The sequence below is a fragment of the Larus michahellis genome, chromosome 1 (assembly GCF_964199755.1).
Source record: "Larus michahellis chromosome 1, bLarMic1.1, whole genome shotgun sequence".
Classification (NCBI taxonomy): domain Eukaryota; kingdom Metazoa; phylum Chordata; class Aves; order Charadriiformes; family Laridae; genus Larus; species Larus michahellis.
In genome coordinates, this window is record NC_133896.1 from 71,191,727 (window position 1) to 71,211,970 (window position 20,244).

The following is a 20,244-nucleotide window of genomic DNA, read 5'->3' on the forward strand; positions in this document are numbered from 1 at the left end:
TCTCAAGCGTTACCAAACTGTCATTCCTATGAATTAGTAAAACTATGTAGAAATAAATAATTCAGAAATTTGTGAAGAGATCTTGTAAGAGCAGATGCCTGAAGAACAGGGTTCCCTACACTTTTGTTGACACTGTCATTTCTTTCTGCTGAATTGTACCTATGCGGTATCATAATTGTATTGTAGCTGCACGATGTGCAGGAGTGTTGTCTGAGATGGAGAGAAGACCTTTTATTTCATCATAGAGTACCCTTGCTATCACTGTAAATACATTACCCTGATAGACTAGACACCCTTTTCAGCTCTGAAAAGTTTAGTCCAGTCCACACCGGACTGACTCCACGCTTGGTTCTACCAATTAAGTAATTAAAAATCCTAGAAATAAAGGAATAATTGGATTATATCTGAATTCCTTCCTCAGTCATGCCTTAAGTGCATGCTTTTTAGTCCAGACTAAGTTCTGGTTATGAAAATTGTGTTATAATTAAGAGAAGGTCAGAATGTCACTGACCTTTTCTGCTAAATGGTTTGAATGAAGGAGGAGAGGTGGAAATTAGCTGCCTTCTCATTTGCACTGTAGCTCAAATAGAATTAAATGTTTCTTTAAACCGTTCTTTAAATAATAAAAACTTCAAGCCACCTGTCTCTATCTCTGAATTTTAGTATCAGATCAAATAAATGGAGATATTTGCTGTTGGGCCAGTTTAAATGCTTAAACATGCTCATGCCCGTCCCTATTCCAAGCAGTTTTTTTAAGTGTACTTTGAGCATAAGCCTCATTCATTGACTTCCTCTTAGATGTTCATTGAAGAGTTGCCTAGAACAGGAGTGCCTTTCATAGGTTAACACAGTATAAATAAATACGTCACCGGACTATATACGTGAACAACAAGCTATATTCATTATATCAATCACTAAAATGCAAAAGTTGATGCAGCTTCCTTGTCATATTCAGTCATTTAGGACAGGATCAAAACCAGCACCTTTTTTAGTTTCATTCTGCTCCTCCTAAACCAGTGGCAATATATGTGATCTTACAGTGTGTAAGAATATTTAGTTTTGTGCCAGTTGCAGCGTTGCTGACTGGCTCATCAGCTGCATGTGTTGAAATGCCTGGGTCTTCTAGATCAGCAAGGCAACGTACTCAACGAGGTTTACACTCCTGGAGTTTTGCTTCATTAAATGGCAAAGCAACCAAGTGGTGCTGCCAATAAGAGATGAAGCATCAAGAAACAATAAACTGAAGCTTGGTAACCTGGAGGAGGACAAAAATATACATTATTGAAGTATAAATCAAATTTGTGGCAAAAGGCAGCTGCTGCTGACCGCTTTTACATTTTTCTGAATTTCACTTTTAACTCCAAATGAGTGATGGGCTGAATAGAAATCGCAGCCCAAATATCATAACATATTGTGTAAATTAGGGCTGCCCTAGTGGCTTGTCATGTTACTGCTGTATTGTAGGAGGGCTGTACACTCCTTGGGGACACAAAAGCAAGGTGAGGCTCCATTAATTTAGTCTGCTCTTGGCCCCGGTGTCAAAGAGCAGCATTCACAAAGCTGAATGTCTTCACGCTTATCTTGAAAAGACAACTTGCACCTGGCTTGGGCATTACAAGTGAAAAATCTAAAGCGATGTTTTATATAGGAGCCATGTGCATTTGGTACCACCAGCCAGGTAGTAACATTCTATGGATAATCTTCCCATCTCTCATCATTTAAAAGAAGTGGCATTCAATTTGTGGATATTGTTATTGATAAAACAGCTCAGACACTAGATGTACATACTGATCTTGCAAAACTATATAGCCTTAAATAAACATCTGTTATTTGTCCCACATTTTTCACATAGACTGGTGTTGTCTACAAGTTCAGTGGGCTTGAATTTTTGAGGGGGTGTGTTTATCATGGCGGGAGGGATTGGCAAACATAATAGTAATTGCAGGTACACAGTAGGCTAATCAGTAAAAAGAAATTAAGTGTATTGTGTTTTGACTCTCTAAAAAATTTCTAAGTATCCAAATTGACTGAGGACTTTGGGGCCAAAGATAAACCTAGTGCAAGCAGGTAAGCAAACAGTGACAGTGTATCAGCTGTGGATAGGTTCTATAACCAGCTTTGTGGTGACTTATAGGCTGTGTAAAAGGGCTTTAAAGAGGATGTAAATGGAAATTATTGTAAATTGCATTCACTCATTTTCAAGCGTACAGTGAGAACCAGGACCACAGCGTTGTTCTAGAGTGACTAATGTTTTACACTGTAAAAGTAATCAAGTTTGATAAGAGCTTCCCATATTTCATTTGTATTTTATTCACTGGCATTACTTGGGATTTGCAGAGATGAGAAAATAGCTCCCATAGTGCCCGTATGGAGGTACATAATGCAGTGTACAAAGTGCACCTGAGGTATGTGGGTCCCTTAAACTCCCACCACTCCCATACTCCTGCTGCGAGGCACCCAGCAGAGCCAAAATGGGGAGGGTTCAAAGTCCTCTCTTTTCTGCTGTCCTTTCCTGAAGTTATAATAGCTGCAGCAAGGTCAGCTTTTTCTGGTTTCTTTCTTTCCTGCTGATTCTCCATCCTGTTAAAGTATAACAGGTGCATGGGTGTTCTCTGACCCCAAATCCACTCTAACACAGCTGAAAAGAAAGCCGAAAGCAGATGAGAGGCTGTTTTTCTTTCTAACAAAATTAAATCTGGCTTGAAATCTGGCTGTGTTTCACTAACAGCAGAGTGCTTGTCTAGTTAGTCTCTGACGGAGAGCAGTAGACAAATTCTGCCGTGCTACAGTGGTGCAGGGCTGTGCCAGCTCCCCCGATGCCACTGAAATTGCTTATTTCAGTTGTATCCCAGTGTAAGTGAAGGTGGAATTTGTCCCTTTTGAGTTTAATGGCTGAAAAAAGGTCATGCGTGAGTTCTAGCCAGACCAACATTGATGCACCCATACACACCTGGCTGCTCCCCAATAGGGTAATATTAGTGAGTGACCTGGAAAAATACCAACATTACCTATTAGAGTTTGTTGTCTTATTAGGTAAGAATGGTTAGATAGATGATAGGAGGCTTTCCTAAAAAGCCCTAAGTGGGTGGTATTTTAAAGAATTTCCATTTGCTGATTTAAAGGTAAGAATTCCAGGGGGGGAAAAAAAGAGCAGGTGAGTGCTCGTGGTCGTGCCCAGTGCCTGCCTATCTGCCAAGACTGTCGGAAGGTCTCTCAGATTCCCACCTATGGTCACATCTTCTTAACAACAGTTGCATGTTTAGAAGTGGATTCAATCCACCTAAATACAGCGTGCTTTTGATCATACATAAGTTCAAAACTCTGATGTGCCTGTTTCTATTTAGCAGCGTAGTTAGATGCATGCTTAACTTTAAGCGTACGCTTCAGTCCCAATTGACTGGGGTCCAATTGATTTAGGAGTCACCTGAAAGTTCAGCGTGTGCTTTGGTTGTCTGCTGAAAAAGGGTGAATTTAAGAAGGTATTTACACACTTTGCCGGTGGAAATCTAAACAGTGGGCTCCTGCAGCAGGCAGATTAACACAGTTCAGGGAGAAATTGCTGTCTTATGAAGAACAGTGCAAAATGCTTGTTGCCACAAACATGTAGGAGATCTCCCCCACTGGTTTTGAAGCACTTTGCCCTGGGTAGACTGCTCTGTCTGCCCGTGCAACATGACCTGTCCAGTTATGGTTTTCCGTTCCATTTGCCAACGTTAGCCTTGCAGCTTCCCCACATGCTTCAATACCTGTTGAGTACAATGGACACACAGGCAGGGAAAGCTTTGAAATCAGTGCTGCGGCACCAGCAGTGGACATGCCTGTCGTGTCCATGCCTGATGTAAGATCTGCATGAATTCCACTTCTGTACTTAAACCAAATGTCATTTTTTTTCCAGAGAGCTGTCTCCTTTAGAAATGAGAATTTGGAACTATCACCTAAAATAATCTTTGCACCTCCTGTTTACAAACCTCTCTGCTCATGTATTTCCATTTATTGCTGAAAGAGTAAGCGGAGAGGAAGCAGAACACCAGGCTGCTCAGTGTGGAATTTTTTTATTTCTCTTTCAAGTCAGTTGGTGTATCCTTCCTTCCACCTCCTGCCCACTTCTCTCAAGATCTTTGAACTCGAAGGGCTACTTAAGTTTCTCTGCTTATTTTCATGCTGTCAAATAAAGGCTGAGCTGCCAAAAATATACTCTTTCCACCCTTGAGACTTCCTACACTTGGGACTTGTGCTGAAGGAGCAAATGGAGGTCCCACAGGGAATATCTCGGCTGTTGAAAGCTACTGGAAACTGAAGCAGGTGTATGGGCTTTCCTTTGTAAGCTAACTTCACGAGATGAGAGGATAATTAGTCACGCTCAGAACAGGCAGGTATATTGGCAGTCCACTGCTAACAGCTTAAGGATTTGTCATTCAATTCAAGGAAAACAATTCTGTGGGTTTTTCTTTTTTTTTTTCCTGATTTTTCTTCAAAATATCAGTGTGGGAGGAAAACTCCAAACAGTAGAATGAAGAGTAAAAGGCAACTGCTAAAATAAATCCAGATTGCTAAATCTTATCTCTATGCTGAACATACACTTCTTGTTCCTCTGTCTGCTGTAACCACATATTAACTCCTCACTAGCTGCGTTTGTCGCTAAACTCTTCCTTTTCTTTCTTCCTTGAACAAATCATGCCATATCTTGTCAAATTGAAACAAGACAAATGCTACATGAAGTACATCTTGACGATAAGGGACACATTATTTTCTGGAAAAAATAATGGCCTGGAAAAAAACAATGGTGACATTTTAATGCTGGAATCTGAAGTGTCTCTTGTTCTACCCATTCATTACAGTGTCAGTCCAAGTAACATCAGTATGAATGTAGCAATTCTAACCATCTTAAAGAATGGCCATTCTGAAACACGGGTTTATGAAAAAGCTAATAAAATGCAATTACTGGCCACCTTTGATTCAGAATCATAAGAGTCCATTTCGGAATTCACATTTTTATTGCCTTGCACAGTATGCAAATCTGGGGATTTGGTTTATTGCTTTAATTCTCTACAGCTGAATGTAACTACCTGTTATATATGTTCACTAGAGCAGTACAGGTCAGTACATAAAAATAAAAGTTATAGTGCAGTACATAAGGTGGATTACTCTTTTAAACAGGATGGCGAAATATGATCGTCCCTTTCACTCCCTGTTGGTTCGTGGTAGGAGTTAACTCTGTATGGAGCTTTTTCAGTGTGAGTGTCCATTAAGCTGCCATATGAGGGACGTATGCACAATATCTAAGCCTCAGGGAGGGACACATTAGGTCAGATGCTTGGGGTCGGTCCTGTGCCAAGGGCAAATTTCATGCTGACTACACAATACACAGCAAAGATGTTCTCCTGCATTTGTTTCGCAGATGGGCTGCTCTGCGAAAGTAGTTGCAGCTGCTAATACGTATCTCGAGACACTGGAGATCAAACAAGAATGCAGATCTATGGCCCACGTGGCACGTTGCTGTTTGGAAGTGTGTTGACAGAAAGGGGCCAGGTAGGCACGCCATGCAGCATCCCTGAGCCAGCGGTAATGGGCACCGCTGTCTTCTAGTGCCTGAGTAGAAATCATTCCCTGCAGTCCTTGCCCATGATCAGAGGGGAAAGGCTCCCCTTTATTGCTAACTCTAATATATACATTAGAAACCTACCAGCAATCTGCTCAGAGGGGAATAATTCAAGGAACAGAGCACAACATATGATATTCCCTAAGGTATTTTTATTTTCTTTCAGAATGAACTTGTACTCAGCTTCTTCCTGAATTGGTCCAAAAATACCTTGGCAGAAGATTCATCATCTGTGACGTTAGGTATGTGGATTACCAATCTTATTTGTTTTCTGAGAAGGACTTCTTTAATAATATTAAATAAAATGATGCAAAGGTGAGTTTAAAGCGCTTAGGTGGCTTTTTTTCCAAAGATATAAAGATACCAACAAATAATTCCTGATTTCTCAGGGTCTCTGAAAATGTGTTTCTAACGTGACCTGTAGCTGTCTTTCACTTTGGCATATTCTCCTCAGCCTTGCTTCATTTCTTCTTGAATAAATATACCTATATGCAAAGTAAAAGTTTATTTACGCAAACTGTGGCAGGTTTCTTGTTTTACACAACAGCATCTTCAGGGAAGAATATGGAGGAAAGGATCTGAGTCATGACAAAGCACAATGTGTGCTTGAACAAGCGAAGAAAATTAGGGATGACTTCTAAAGTAATTTTCACAATGAATGGAGCAGGTAAATAACAGAACATTATGTTAATGCCTAGGCATACATTATTAATGATACTGGTAATTCACTTCTTACTAAATGAGATTCTGCATTGTTCCCTTATCCTATCTAAATACTTAACCCATTTCCCTCTTCTGTCCAGCACTTAATTTAATCTAATCTCTGGCATTACAGCATTAGGAGCCAAAGTATAAACCATAAAATGTAAACTGTGAATGTTTATTGTCTTCGACTGCACTAGTTCTGCACTGAAAATAATCTTCCGTAGTCAGTTTTTACACAAAATCTCATGAAGAAGCCTGCAGCTGCACTCCACACCACAACAATTCAGCTAGTTGTTATGTGCTCCAAGTGATATTTTCCAAGATCACCAGTTATCCACGTGTCGGAAGGGAGTGCAAGTATCTCTGCATTTTTAGTTTGCGTGTCCATTAAGTTAATTTAATCTCTCTGCAGACAGGGGCTTCATTATCTCTTTTGCTGCGACCATTTTTTTAATCCATCAGAACAAAATCAATCCCATTCTGGCTTCTCAGCCTCTGGAAGATTCCCCCTGTGTAGAGTTTATTTGATTAGGGCATGCCATTATCATATTAAATCCATTATGACTATTGGAAATTACTAATGGTTGATCTAACTTTTACAAAGGAACGAGGAGATAATGCAAAGATGTCCTAGGTGTTAGGAATATACAGGGCTCAATCTTGTCACAGAAAATCCAAACCAGAGTTTAAATGTAACATGTAGTCTGGTCCATGGGGTGCCTCTCTCTGTAGAGTAGCCAAAGATGCAGCAGACGTGAGGCATAAGGGAGTTAAAGTCCCAGGTCTTTAGAAAGATATTGACATTTCACTAACATTTAGGTGCCTAATTATTACAGAAAATCTGGGTGTAAAAGTCTTATGCAAAAGCATGAACAGAGCCTGTAATAAAGTTGAGAAATAAATTACAGCCTCATAATTCCTTCAGTGGTGTCCCGAGCCAATATAGTCTGAAGGGTAAGAAAGACCTTTATTTTTGTTGTCAATGACATCAAAATCAGAGAAGAGAATAAAGAAACTGAAGAATAGATTTAGAGAGGGTGTTTGATGAGAGCTATGTGACAAGTAACCAAATCTGCTGGTTCACTATCCAGTTAGTGGAGGTGAAGGTCACAACCTGGTTGGGGGAGATTAATGTGTCTCTGGCCTCAAGCAGTATGGTTACAGAAGGATTATTTTTTTTCCTGCTCACTCTGCCTTTTAAAGCTTGAACACTTCAGTTCTAGACTCAGGGCAAAACCTTTGTTTAACACAGGAGAAAATAAAAAAATAAAAAACCCACAAACCCAACACAACAAACAACACAGCCCTTTGGCCTAGAAAATTCATCGCTATCATTCATCAATAGAGTACTAGTAGCACACAAGGTCCAAATCAGGAGCCAATGAGTTTAGACTCTGTAAAAACAGAGAACAAGACATCCTCTGAGTTCTCTGAAGGGCTGAGTTGCTCTGGGTATGGCACCACTTCTGGTCAGCGAGGAAGGGAAAGCACCTGGTCAACAATCGATTGCCGTGAACCGTGGGAGTCGGTGAGCTTAGCTGTAAATGAGCTAGCCTACCAGAGGAAGGCCAGCCATGCACGTGCTAATTACCCCCCTGAGAAATTATTTTCATAATCTGTGCTTCCCCCCTCGTTGTTGGAGTTAGGCTGCTGCCATACCCTCGCTAGCTCCCGGGGATCTTTGCTGCATGGCATTCTGTACCCTGTTGTCATCCATCCTGCGAGAAGGAGAAGACACAAGTCCAGCTCAGGCAGGAGGTGGATGATCATGCCAAGCTGACAGGTAGCAAACAAGGATTTGCTGGGAAGAGCACAGTGGCCCTGGATGCTCTTGTTTGCTGGGGGTGCCCTGAAACACTCTCGATTTGAAAGTAAGCCCTGTAGTAACACCATCGTCAGTCTGGGGCAGGAATTAAGTTCACTGGGCCCGTGAAAAGAATACATCCTTCCCCACAGCTTTCATTGCTTTATGAGCTTATAAGGGCCTTAATTTTTGCCTGTGTTGAAGAATAACTCAGGTTTAGTATGGGCTGTAGCTTTCCATGAATCTGGTGATTTCTCTCCCAGCCTTTACGCAAGCAAATCATCTGTCTCTTAGTTAGGATCAATATAAAATAAAATGAATGCCCAATAGAAGCAGGTTATGAATTTTGATCAAGACAGCATCTTTCTCTTACATTGCTTTAATGCACAAATGTTGTAGGTAATTACAGTTACTAAAGTAAAATAAAAATTAAAATTTATGAATGTGTACTGTGCTCCTAGCAATGAAGAGATTAAAAATCAGTGCTAAATTTACTTTGACGTGAATACTGATTCAGTACTCCCAGTAGGGTGAATTCTGAATTATACTGAATATTGTCAGCATTTCATTATACTGAGCTCACTACAACGGAGTGAGAGCAGCTATCAGGAATGGTTTCACAGACAGCCTTTTATAAAGATCCTTTAAAAAGAGCAAGAAAGATAATCTATCAAAATCATTTTTATATCAGTCTCGTTTATTTTTCTTCTCTTGAGTTTACATCTCCTGAAAATACTAATAACTCAGACTGTTTTGCTGAAGTTATGAAATCATGAAGTCTTTGCTATTGGTTATAACGGTGCACAACCCAGGTCCAATTCTGGCGTGTTTGATTAGCGCTCCACTCATTTCAAGGGCTGCTCTCCATTTAGTGCAGTAGCGGAACCGGTTCTGTGTCCTTCTAAAGGAAGATCCAAGTTTTCCAAAACGGCTCTCCATGAAGAACTGCAGTCCTCATGAATAGTCCCTCAGGAGAGTCGGCTGTTTTGCTCATGTTACGTGGCGGTTTGATCTGCTGCAGTTGCTCATTCTCGATGTAAAGCTTTTGCCGCAAGTTGCATTCCTAGTTTAGATGCATTTAGGCTGTTTTGCTGGCCATAAGCACCTCTTGCTGCCTTGTGGGTGAAATTAGTGGGGTAGTCAATTAATGTATTTACAGCTGACTATCTGAAGTTGAGCACATTGGAGGCTCGTAAACCCAAGCTGTAGCTAAAGCGGGCAGCTGGTTGGCTTGGGGGGTTCAACCCTGGCCCTGGAAAACCAACCAGGTTTCAGGACTCGCTGGTGCCAGATCTCAAAACAGGCTGTCACCAAGAAGAAAGGTCTAAAAAAAAATCTGAGGGTGCAGAATCCAGAATAACACTTAACTCCCTAACAGTAGTGCCGTGACACTTAGCTAATTAGTGTTTTCACACTGCTTTGCAGTCCACGTGTGAAATGCAATGTATTGTTAAATTTTAATTCCCCTATTGATTTTGTCAGTCTTCTGTGTAGCATCTTCCTCGCCATTTATATTTCTCATGCATTGTGCAAAGTGTAACGCGGAGCTTATTTTAAAATGCTGCTAATGAAAACATTGCACAAATGATAGAATATAGAGCTGGTAGTTCTCCAACGTGCTAGAAAAGACCATCTAGATAAAGAAAAGAACTGCATACTTGACTACTCTGAAGATCATTCCACCTTCGGTGGAAATTTGAACACTAATTGCCTTAATTTTGTCATTCAAAAAGAAGAAGGGACCCACAGTTTTCCAGTGTTTATGTTCCTTGATAAAAGAGATTATGAACTGGCACAGCGTGTGAGTTTTTCTGCAGTAGGGGTTGGTGGCTGCCTTCCACTGCAGAGTGCTGGGACACACAGGCACAAGTCGTATCGAAAAACGCTACGAGCACCGTTGTGTCTGCAGGCAGCCAAACTCCAGGGTCCTCGTTTGATGTTTGGCAGCTTTTGCATTCACACCAGTGAGCAAAGAATCAATCCCTGGGAGGGAAATCTCACTTCAGCTGAAGTCAGTGGAGCTTTGTCCTGTATCTACAACAGACCAGCATTTGGTCTTTGCTTATAATGGAGTGCAAGTAGAGCATGACAGTTCCTAAAAATGCAGGGCCTGAGCTCAAGGCCATCTGCCCAAGCTGGATAGACTGGAAGTCATTATTGTATGTGTATTTTATTGTCATTTTAAGCTAAAATTACCTAGACTTCAAAGAGGCTACAATTTAGCACTGAATGTGGGAAAACCTAAAATATAACAGCTGAGTGTAGCTAACAGTAACTGTCTTTTATTATCAAACATAAGTGATAGAAGTTTCTTCCATGTTTATCAGATTCTCTGCACTCTGTTATTTTTCTCTTTTTCCTTCCTCTTATTTTTTTTCCATTAGTACTCAATTTATTACATAGCAAGAGCAAATATTTTAGTAATCGCCGTGCCCATAGTGTCTGTTTCAGACTTCATTTCACATGCTAAATTAGAAATGCACTTTCCCCTCCCATGTTTTTCATTATTCTCAGCTTAGTTAGAAACTTATTTACATTTTCTTTTTCTAAATGAAAATGCCAACTCCCACAGAGAAATTCCTTGACTGGATATAAGCGCTCGCACTATAAAACTGAAGTAGTGCAGAAAAAGGCACTGGTAGTACTGGTAGGAAAGGCAAGGCGCGGTGTTCGGCTGGATTCTAATGATGTAATTTAGCCACTGGAATCTGTTGCTCTTGCGAAATCACGCAGGATGACCCACTGCAATTCAGAAAATTAATAGAGCCCCGCAAGTGAATTGTGCCCTCATGTTAAAACACAACTCCCCTTGTGTTTGCACTGTGTTTTATGGTCTAGGATTCTACCTTTTCTGTTGCAACGTAAAGGAAAAAGGGCCCACAACTTAAAAAGAAATATGGTAAAATGGCTTTGCACGACGGTGGGAAGAACTGACTTTTGGAGGCTTTTTTGTTACCCTGGAAATAACTCAGCATTGTCCATTTCACGGACTTTTCATCCCCTATTGCCTCCCTGTCCTTATTTGCATACAACAAGAAACAAAATAACATACAGTCTGGTTAAGTGATTAGTCAAAGTTCATAAAGGAGAATAACAAATGAAGAACTGCACCTCGGTCTTCTAGGTCCCAGCTTAGTGATTTCTTCATAAGATTTCAATTCTTCAAGAGTCTGTTTCAGGCCCTTCTCTAATTAGAATGTAATTAAAAATGTATTTTTTGCAGTCTCTAAAGGGAAGAAATTGGAGATGGATTCATATTCTAAAATTCCAGTCCAAACATCAGAAATTCAGAAGTGTTGATATCCAGGCTGCCTAGAAAAATTATACTATGGCAGTTGTGTGTACACACTGTGTTATTTTTAACTCATTTGAATTCTTTTCCTTAGGATGAATGGCAATTACACTAGCTCTCTGGCTGTCAATAGTACATGACACCACTGTAGTTCTATCTGCTTGGCAGTTATTTGAGCCTCTGTTCACTCCAGAGGTTACACATTTGGTTTCTTCAGAAAGATACAGCCGTTGTAGCTTATTCATTATAACTTTCCTTCTGCTGTTGAATAACAGAGTGGAGGCTGGGGAGTGGGAGTTTGATTTCTTGGTCTTCCAACCCTGGCTGTAACAGCTCTGGTGGAACATGCAGAAAAGGGAGAGCAAGAGCGTGACAGGGAGCCCACAGGTGTCTGCTGAGGCTGAAAGGGGGACATGGGAATCCTGCCTGCTATCGAGGACGAACAGTCCCGATACTCCCTAAAAAGCCTCTTCTTGCTAATGCGTAACCCTCGCCTTTCATTCTCATCATCCTTTCTCATTCCTTCCACTTCTTAAAAGACGTGTTTCTATTGAAAGAATTAGACTTTTTAAAGAATTTAAAGAATCACGACTTTATGGTTTTGTCTCGTGTCGTTATCTCACCCTGGGGTGGGTTTAAGGCTGGTGTGTCAGTGGCAGATCCCAGTGCACACCCAGGGGAGCAAGACGTTGCTGGCTGAGGTCTCAAGGTCAGCTACTTCTTTAACAGGGAGGCGGGCAGAAGAGAGCCCGGCTCAAGAGAGATCACTATTTTGTCATAAGGTTAAGGGGACTGAGCTCTTATTTTTCCAAATATAGTAAATATATAGTACTGGTTGTAATAAAGCTTTGGTCTAATTAAATAAAGCCCAGTTTGCATAAGTAGAACCAGTCTGGTTCACACAGGCAGTGTCTGGACTGTCTGGTGATGACCATGTGAGGACGACCCCGGGTCTCAGACCAAGTGGTGCAAAGTGGCTCATTTCCACCCGGCTCAGGCTTAACACTGCAAAACAGGGAGGTCAGACAGGTATCGAGGAGAGGTTGTTGTGTTCACCGTTACCTGGTATACTGTGGTAAAAGCCATCTGTATTTTCTCCGCTGTCTCTGTGGGGCAGGTAAGCCACATTACTTTACCCAACCTCAAGGACACCCCTTTTGGCAGTGAAGACAGCTGGCACAGTGCCTCCAGCAGAAAGAAGGAACGGGATATGCTTAGTCATTTCTGCCCCATTAAGAGACTGATCCTTCTTGCTTGGAAACCGAAAAATGTTTGGTTTTTTTTTTTTTTTTCAGTGGGAACAGAATCAAACTCTGTAAATGCATCTTAGCAGAAAAATCTATGAAAGCAATGGGTTGCATGAAAAACAGCCTGGAACAGGAAAAATACAGAATGAGGAAGGGAGAATTTATGTATGATAGATATAGATGTTGTTTCTGTAACAGTTGTTTTGGAACTGGTCTGGAAACTTGCTCTTTTTTTTTTTCTTTTTTTTTTTTTCCTGCTGGGAGCTGAAAAAAAAAAAATCCACTGTTAACCAGACAGAAGAATTGAGAATTGCAACAATACTGACTAGTGTCATCAATGAATGCCAAAAAAACCCACCCCAATTATTTGTTACTCAAGCATAAACTTCCCACTAAAATTCAGATTGATGGCAATTAGAAAACAAAAAATCTCACTGTCAATGTATAAACAGGAAAGAAAATGAGCGCTGCGTGTCAGACCACTTTCTTCCATCACACTCTTTATCCTCCGTGTTTTCTAATTTCATCCCTGGTTTAAGCATGCAATAGGTTCTTTTTATATATTAGTTCATGTGTACTGCAATATTTTACAGATGAGCTATTAACTAAAAAATCAACCTATCTGGCCTTTTTTAGGTCCTCAGTCAACTGATCATAAGCCTGGAGTACAATTAGTCATATCCTACGAGAGCACCCGCCTGACAATAATGTTGAAATACATGAGGAACATTGTGAGTATTTTTATCATAATCTATAACTCATAAGTCCTTGCATTTGCAGAGTACTGTGAAAATATTAATCCTCAAACACCCTTTCTGGGGTAACTAAATTTAACTCAAAATAATGATGATGCCGTTCTGTCATCATTTCACACTTGCGTTCTTCCTTTGAGCTTGTTCAATATGGTTACAGGTATGGGATGGATACAGAAACTGCATTTCCCTAATGGCTGGTAACAGCCTTTTCCAGGCCATATAGAAAATCAATTTTGATGACTGTTTTGGCCCTTTCAGCTGACGCATTTTGATGCCAGTCAGACATAAGGCATCACGCAGCAACATGACTTTTTGTCGGATGTCAGCCTGGTGTTATCGATTGATTATCCATACATTTCTTTCAAGTCCGGCATGAGAGGTCTGTGAAGAGGGAAGAGCTCGGCGGAGGGAGTAGTGCTGTATGTTGCGAAGCGGTGTCATTTGGTGGGGTGACGCTCAGCTTTGCGACACGCTCTCTGTTGCGAGGACAAGTGGTAAATGGTGTGGGTTCCCGGAGCTGGACTATGAGAGGGGGAAGCTGGCAGCGCTCCCGCAGCGCGAGGTGGGTGAAACTGGCCGCTGAGGATATCTTGAGAGATGTAGCTGGTGCCGTCTGCGGTCTCTGGGCTGAAGCAGCACGTCTGCTGTGTTTCATAATGCGTTCGGCCACCTAGATGTGCTCTTGCATTCCCAATTGCCCAAGTCTCGAGTAATGGCTGTGGCAAAGAGATCCTTCGCTATCTTTGTTCAGCCAGGAGATTAAAGCACTTGTTAACTGTTGCGGGTTCTCATTGCGTACACAGACGCTGCCTCCATCCCAAACTGGATTGCAATGGCTTTCCCTAAATGGGGCCACTCTGAGGGGCGTCTGTGAGCACCAGCCAGTAAGAAAATGAGGGTGGATATTTAATTACTTGTATGAGACACATGAGGCTTACATAGCTCCAGCTGTTCTCTGTTGGCCACTCTGGCTTCTGATTTGCAATTCGAGCGTGATCACTTTGGTTTATAATATCCAATAAGTCTCTGTCCCGGGAGACTTGTCTTTTGTTTCCTATGCGCCACCTTGACAGGTGAGATCAGCCTCTGCTGACAGGTCCAATTTATACAAAGTTTACCTTCAAGATATAGTATAAGACCCTCTTTATTTTTTCTGTTGTGCTTTTTAAAGCTAAGTGACTTTGATAAACTTCTGGTAATGTTCTAGTTGGTGGGAGGGGTATATTTAAGTGATTGCCATGCTGATGCTGTTACTGTGAGCTCAGGCAGGGGACGTGGAGGTGCACACAGAGCTACAGATGTCAGGAACAGTCTTTCTCCTCGTTTCCATCATTTGAAATGTATAGGCTCCTAACAGTGTTCTTTAACTTCAAAAGTTCCAGCTATTTAATTAAAGGAAAATAAATTACAGCATAGATAGCTGTGTATAGCAAACATAAAATCCAGGGTTCAGTTCACTTCATTATGGAAGGGGACAATATAACTTTAAGTAGTTGTCTAGCTTCTGAATGTAGGTAACTTAAATCAAATCCATTTTAGTGAGTTTACAGAGAAGTGGTAGGAGTCAAATTCAGTAAGACTAGCAATGATTCATGACTTGGAAATAAGGTCATTATTTTAGCAGCCTAACTTAGGCAATCATGTTTTTAAATCCTGGGCTTCCAGTTCCTTCCTTCCATCCGGCCATCCATCCATCATCATCTGATCTGAAATATGAATAGCCGTGCTTTGGGGTACTGCAATGCTGGACTGCCTTCAGACTTGTAACCTATAACAGAAAGGTTGTTTATCCCATTAGTAATTTTCTCAGCTTTCCAGTCATATAGATCAATCTCTCTGACATGCTCTCGTTTCTTTTTCCCTCCTTTCCTTTTTTTTTTTTTTTTGTTGAGCTGAACAGGGATTTTAAAAGTATGCCAAGATCATATCTTATTCAAGACATGTTAAAGCTATTTCAGGTATATTCAGTCTTTTGCGGAGTCTCACTAATTATATTTTAGTGGTTCATCTGTGCAGAGATTACTTTGCTATCTTGTTTTATTTCATAATTTATAGTAAATAATTTTTGTGCTGCTCTTCCCATTTAATTTGTCTCTTTATAGAGATTTTATGATGTGTTCAGATGTGAAAATAATTGTAGTGGGTTAAATTAATCCCAAATGTAGCTTCACAGAACTGACAGGAATTGTGATAGAGACTTTTGATCCATGTAAATAAATTCTGTTTACTATTTGTGTGGGTTTACTTCCAAGGGTTTTAATAGGAGATCTAGATCCTGCCGTGCAAATCCTGTATTAATATACAACGCACAAGGCAATCCATAAGGAGCTGGTGGTGTTTGTCAAGTGTCACATAGATTCTTTAAAGGAGGAAGTCAAAGGAGTGCAGTGCTATAGCTTTGCAGGACGTTTTCACAACGCTAACCCCATCCGTGTGGCATGTCACAGACAAAAACCACAACAGCACTTCAGAGAGCGTTGGTCTGGTGCAGACCTGCCAGAGGGCTGTCTAATGTGGGTGCATGCAGGGACTCCACAGTGCAGGCGCTTTTGATCTGATGCATCCACACGTGCCACGTTTGCTGCAGATGTACGAGACAGCCGCCCCTAGATCTGCTTCAGCACGTCCTCTCCTTTACCACTGCCACATTTCAGTCACGTGTTACGAAAGCCAGTCCTGCTTGAAGAAAACTATCAAAAAATGCTTCAAAGACCAACAAGGGAGAAGAGCAGCCTTACAGTTTTTGCGATGAGGAAGGACCATTAACCTAACCCAACCTCCTATAAAGCACAAGCTACGTTTTTTTCACTGAGAAAATACTCGCATCGAGACCAGCAATGCAGACGGAGAAGCTGTTTGAACAGAGAGATCTAAGACTGGTTGCTAATGTTTGTCTACGCTTGAAGATGGTGGGTGCACAACGAAGACGAGTTCTGTTAAATAGATATTTATAAGATACTAACGATATTTCAGTCTCAAGATTTTCCTCAGCAATTCATAGTTTTATTTGAATCCTGAGATTCTGTAAGTCAGGTGACTCACATCACACTCACTGCTTCTACTTGTGATTTGAACGGCGTCACGACGACTGCTGAGGAAAAAAAAAAACTTTAAATCCAACTTTTAAAGACACAAAAGCCACAAAGCTAAAAAAATGCAATTTTCCAAATATACATAGTATGTAATTTTAAGTCAGCCTCTTGGGGCATTACTTGCTGCATTCAAATGCAGACAGTGCAGCACCGGGCACTTTAGGCATAGGCGGTACAGGCAATATTGCCTTAATAAAGTGAAGCCGGGCTGGAAGGAAACCTTTATGGAGGGATGAAAGATGGAGAGGTTATATGGAGAGACCTCTGAGTCGTGGAGGATGCGGCAGCAGGAGGGAATGAGACAGGGCAAGCTTCTTCTATAAACACAAGAGTGCCGTACCTGGCAAAGTGCACTAAGCGGTCTTAGAAGGAAGATACAGGAACTGGGAGGAAGTTTGTTTTGGCATGTGAAAGGATTTATGGTAGCTAAGAGCAAAACCAGTCCAGCTGTGGCAGCACAATAGCCAGAAAAATGGCAGCAGACAGGAATGGGAGCACAGGGGGAGCGCTAGGAAGAAAGCCTGAGAGACTGCCTTAAAAACGTAGGCTCCTAGATGTGCGTACAAGCCGTGGAGGTAGATTTGTGAAAATTAAAATACTAGGAAGACTGACTCTGAAATAAGTTACCCAAACAAGTCACCTTCTATCTGTTTAGTTTTTATAAACTCAAGATCTTGGGTTTTTTCCTTTTTTTTAGTTGTCAAGGATGTATCATTTACCCTTTTTCCACTGAAAGAAGATAACAGTCTTGCTGTGCTTCTGTTAAGTCTCAGAATCAAATATATGAATTCTTTATCTGTCAGTCATTTAAAATAATAGCCTTTAAAATTCCATCTTTGAAAAAACACTGGGACACAAAACTGTCTTTATCTAAACAATATTTCTTCTGAATCATTTGTCTTCCTCTTCCTAATTATCTTCAGTGACTACCCCATATTTAGTTTACTTTAGGATATTTTAAGGACTGTAATACTGAAGCACCTTTGTACATAAAAAAACCCTCAAACAACCAAAGGCGGTTACCACACAAGGATAAGATATTGTCCAAAGTATACCACTGCTTTCATGTAATTTTCCTTTCTCAGAAATTTGTGGCACCACTGTTACTAGTAATACATAATTACAAGAACTATCACAGGAACTGTTGCAAGCATCAGACAAAAAAAAAAAAAAAAAAAAGAAGTTTCTTATAAGGTGTACTCCTTTTTCTGTCCTTGTTTCCAGCTTAGCCTTTCCTTGCTATGCAGCAAGTGGATTTGAATGTCTCAATCTGGGGAACTGAACATTAGCAGTCAAATTTGAAAGCCACGTCTAAAACTGTGGCCATGTGCTTATCACAGAATTATGGAATTTTTTTTCAGAGCTGGAAGGGACCTCTAGAGATCATCTAGTCGAACTCCCCTGCTGAAGCAGGATTGCCTAGAGCACATCCCTCAGGGCTGCATCCAGGCGGGTCTTGAAAGTCTCCAGAGAAGGGGACTCCACAAACCTCCCTGGGCAGCCTGTTCCAGTGCTCTGTCACCCTCACCGTAAAGGAGTTTTTTCTCATATTTGTTTGGAACTTCCTATGTTCCAGCTTGTGCCTGTTACCCCTTGTCCTGTCACTGGGAACCACTGAAAAGAGTCTGGCTCCATCCTCCTGACACCCACCCTTTAGATACTTGTAAACATTAATAAGGTCTCCCCTCAGCCTTCTCTTCTCCAGGCTAAAGAGTCCCAGCTCTCTCAGCCTTTCCTCATAAGGGAGATGCTCCAGTCCCTCAATCATCTTTGTTGCCCTCTGCTGGACTCTCTCCACCAGTTCCCTGTCTCTCTTGAATTGGGGAGCCCAGAACTGGACACAGTACTCCAGTTGTGGCCTCACCAGTGCAGAGTAGAGGGGGAGAATGACCTCCCTTGACCTGCCGGCCACACTCTTCCCTGTGCAGCCCAGAATTCCGCTGGCCTTCTTGGCGACAAGGGCACATTGCTTGCTCATGGATAATTTACTGTCTACCAAGGCCCCCAGATCCTTCTCCTCAGAACTACTTTCCAGTAGGTCCACCCCTAACCTGTGTTGGTGCCTGACATTCTTCCTCCCCAGGTGCAGGACCCTACACTTGTCCTTGTTGAACCTCATTAGGTTCTTCTCTGCCCAGCTCTTCAGCCTGTCCAGGTCACGCTGGATGGCAGCACAGCCCTCTGGGGTGTGAGCCACCCCACCCAGTTTGGTATCATCAGCGAACTTGCTGAGGATACACTCCGTCTCCTCATCCAGGTCGTTGGTGAATATGTTAAACAATACTGGTCCAAGTATTGACCCCTGGGGGACACCACTGGTTACAGGCCTCCAACGCGACCCTGCTCCATTAATCACAACCCTCTGAGTCCTGTCACGCAGCCAGCTCTCAATCCACCTCACTGTCCCCTCGTCTAGTTCACACTTCCTCAGTTTCCTAAGGAGGATGTTATGAGAGACAGCGTCAAAAGCCTTGCTGAAGTCAAGGTAGATGACATCTGCTGCTCTGCCCTCATCCAGCCAACCAGTTATAACATCATAGAAGGCTATGAGATTAGTCAAGCATGATTTACCCTTGGTAAATCCATGTTGACCACTTCCAATAACTTCCTGCTCTTGAACGTGCTTGGATATGACATCCAGAACGAGTTGCTCCATTATCTTCCCAGGGACGGAGGTGAGACTAACCGGTCTGTAGTTCCCTGGGTCCTCTTTCTTGCCCTTTTTGAAGACTGGAGTGATATTGGCCTTCTTCTAGTCCTCAGGCACCTCTCCTGTTCTCCATGACCTGTCAAAGATGATGGGGAGTGGCCAAGCAATAACACCTGCCAGCTCTCTCAGCACTCGCAGGTGCATCTCGTCAGGGCCCATGGACTTATGGATGTCCAGTTTGGCCAAGTGGTCTCTAACCTGATCTTCCTCTACTGGGGAAAACTCTTCCTCTCTCCAGACCTTCCCCCTTGCCTCCAGGGCCTGGGATTCATGAGGGACAGCTTTAGCAGTGAAGACTGAAGCAAAGAAGGCATTCAGTAGCTCTGCCTTATCTGTGTCTTCCACCACTAGGGCACCCATCTCATTTGTTAGCGGGCCTACATTTTCCCTAGTCTTCCTTTTTCTATTGATGTACTGAAAGAACCTGTTTTTGTTATCTTTAACCGTGGCGGCCAAGATGAGTTCTGCTTGAGCTTTGGCCCTTCTCGTTTTTGCCCTGTATAGCTTCACTACATCTTGGTATTTTTCATAAGTAGCCAACCCCCTTTTCCAAAGATCGTAACCTTTCCTTTTCTTCCTGAGGTCACATAGGTTTTGAACTTGAAATGCTCAAGTCCAGTTCCATTCGTCTGTATGAACCAACACAGATCATGGGGGATATCGAGGCTATTCCAGGTCTTACATAGCACAGACTGTGTGCTAGCCTAGTCCTGCACAGCCAGGAACAGCCGACTGCTGCACTGCTGGGCTTGCTCACCTGTTCAAAAAGACACCAGAGGCAAAAGGAGTAGCCATTTCTGAAGTTCAGAGAAGGCTGGCTTATATATTTCTTTCCCCGCTTCACAGACAACCAGAAGGGAACGGTGTTTCAGCATTGGCTCAGAAGGAAGTCTGCTTTGCCTGCCGACTTCATTGCCATGACTTCAGGCATGCCCTGTTTTTCTAGATAAGCGGCTAAACTTTCAATCCTTGCTGCTAAACATTTTTGCCCATTACTTCTTGTGGACAGAATAACTCCTCAGGGGTAGTGGGGAGGAGAA

The 20,244-nt window shown here is 42.0% G+C and overlaps 1 protein-coding gene across 1 annotated transcript in view; it reads left to right on the plus strand.

Moving 5' to 3' along the window:
* Window positions 1-20,244, plus strand: part of PIK3C2G (phosphatidylinositol-4-phosphate 3-kinase catalytic subunit type 2 gamma) — a 284,737-nt gene that overhangs the window by 245,695 nt on the left and 18,798 nt on the right. Inside the window, exons 31-32 of the mRNA XM_074585602.1 lie at window positions 5,766-5,841; window positions 13,284-13,378. Coding sequence (XP_074441703.1) covers window positions 5,766-5,841; window positions 13,284-13,378 — 171 coding nt within the window. The remainder of the gene's footprint in view (window positions 1-5,765; window positions 5,842-13,283; window positions 13,379-20,244) is intronic.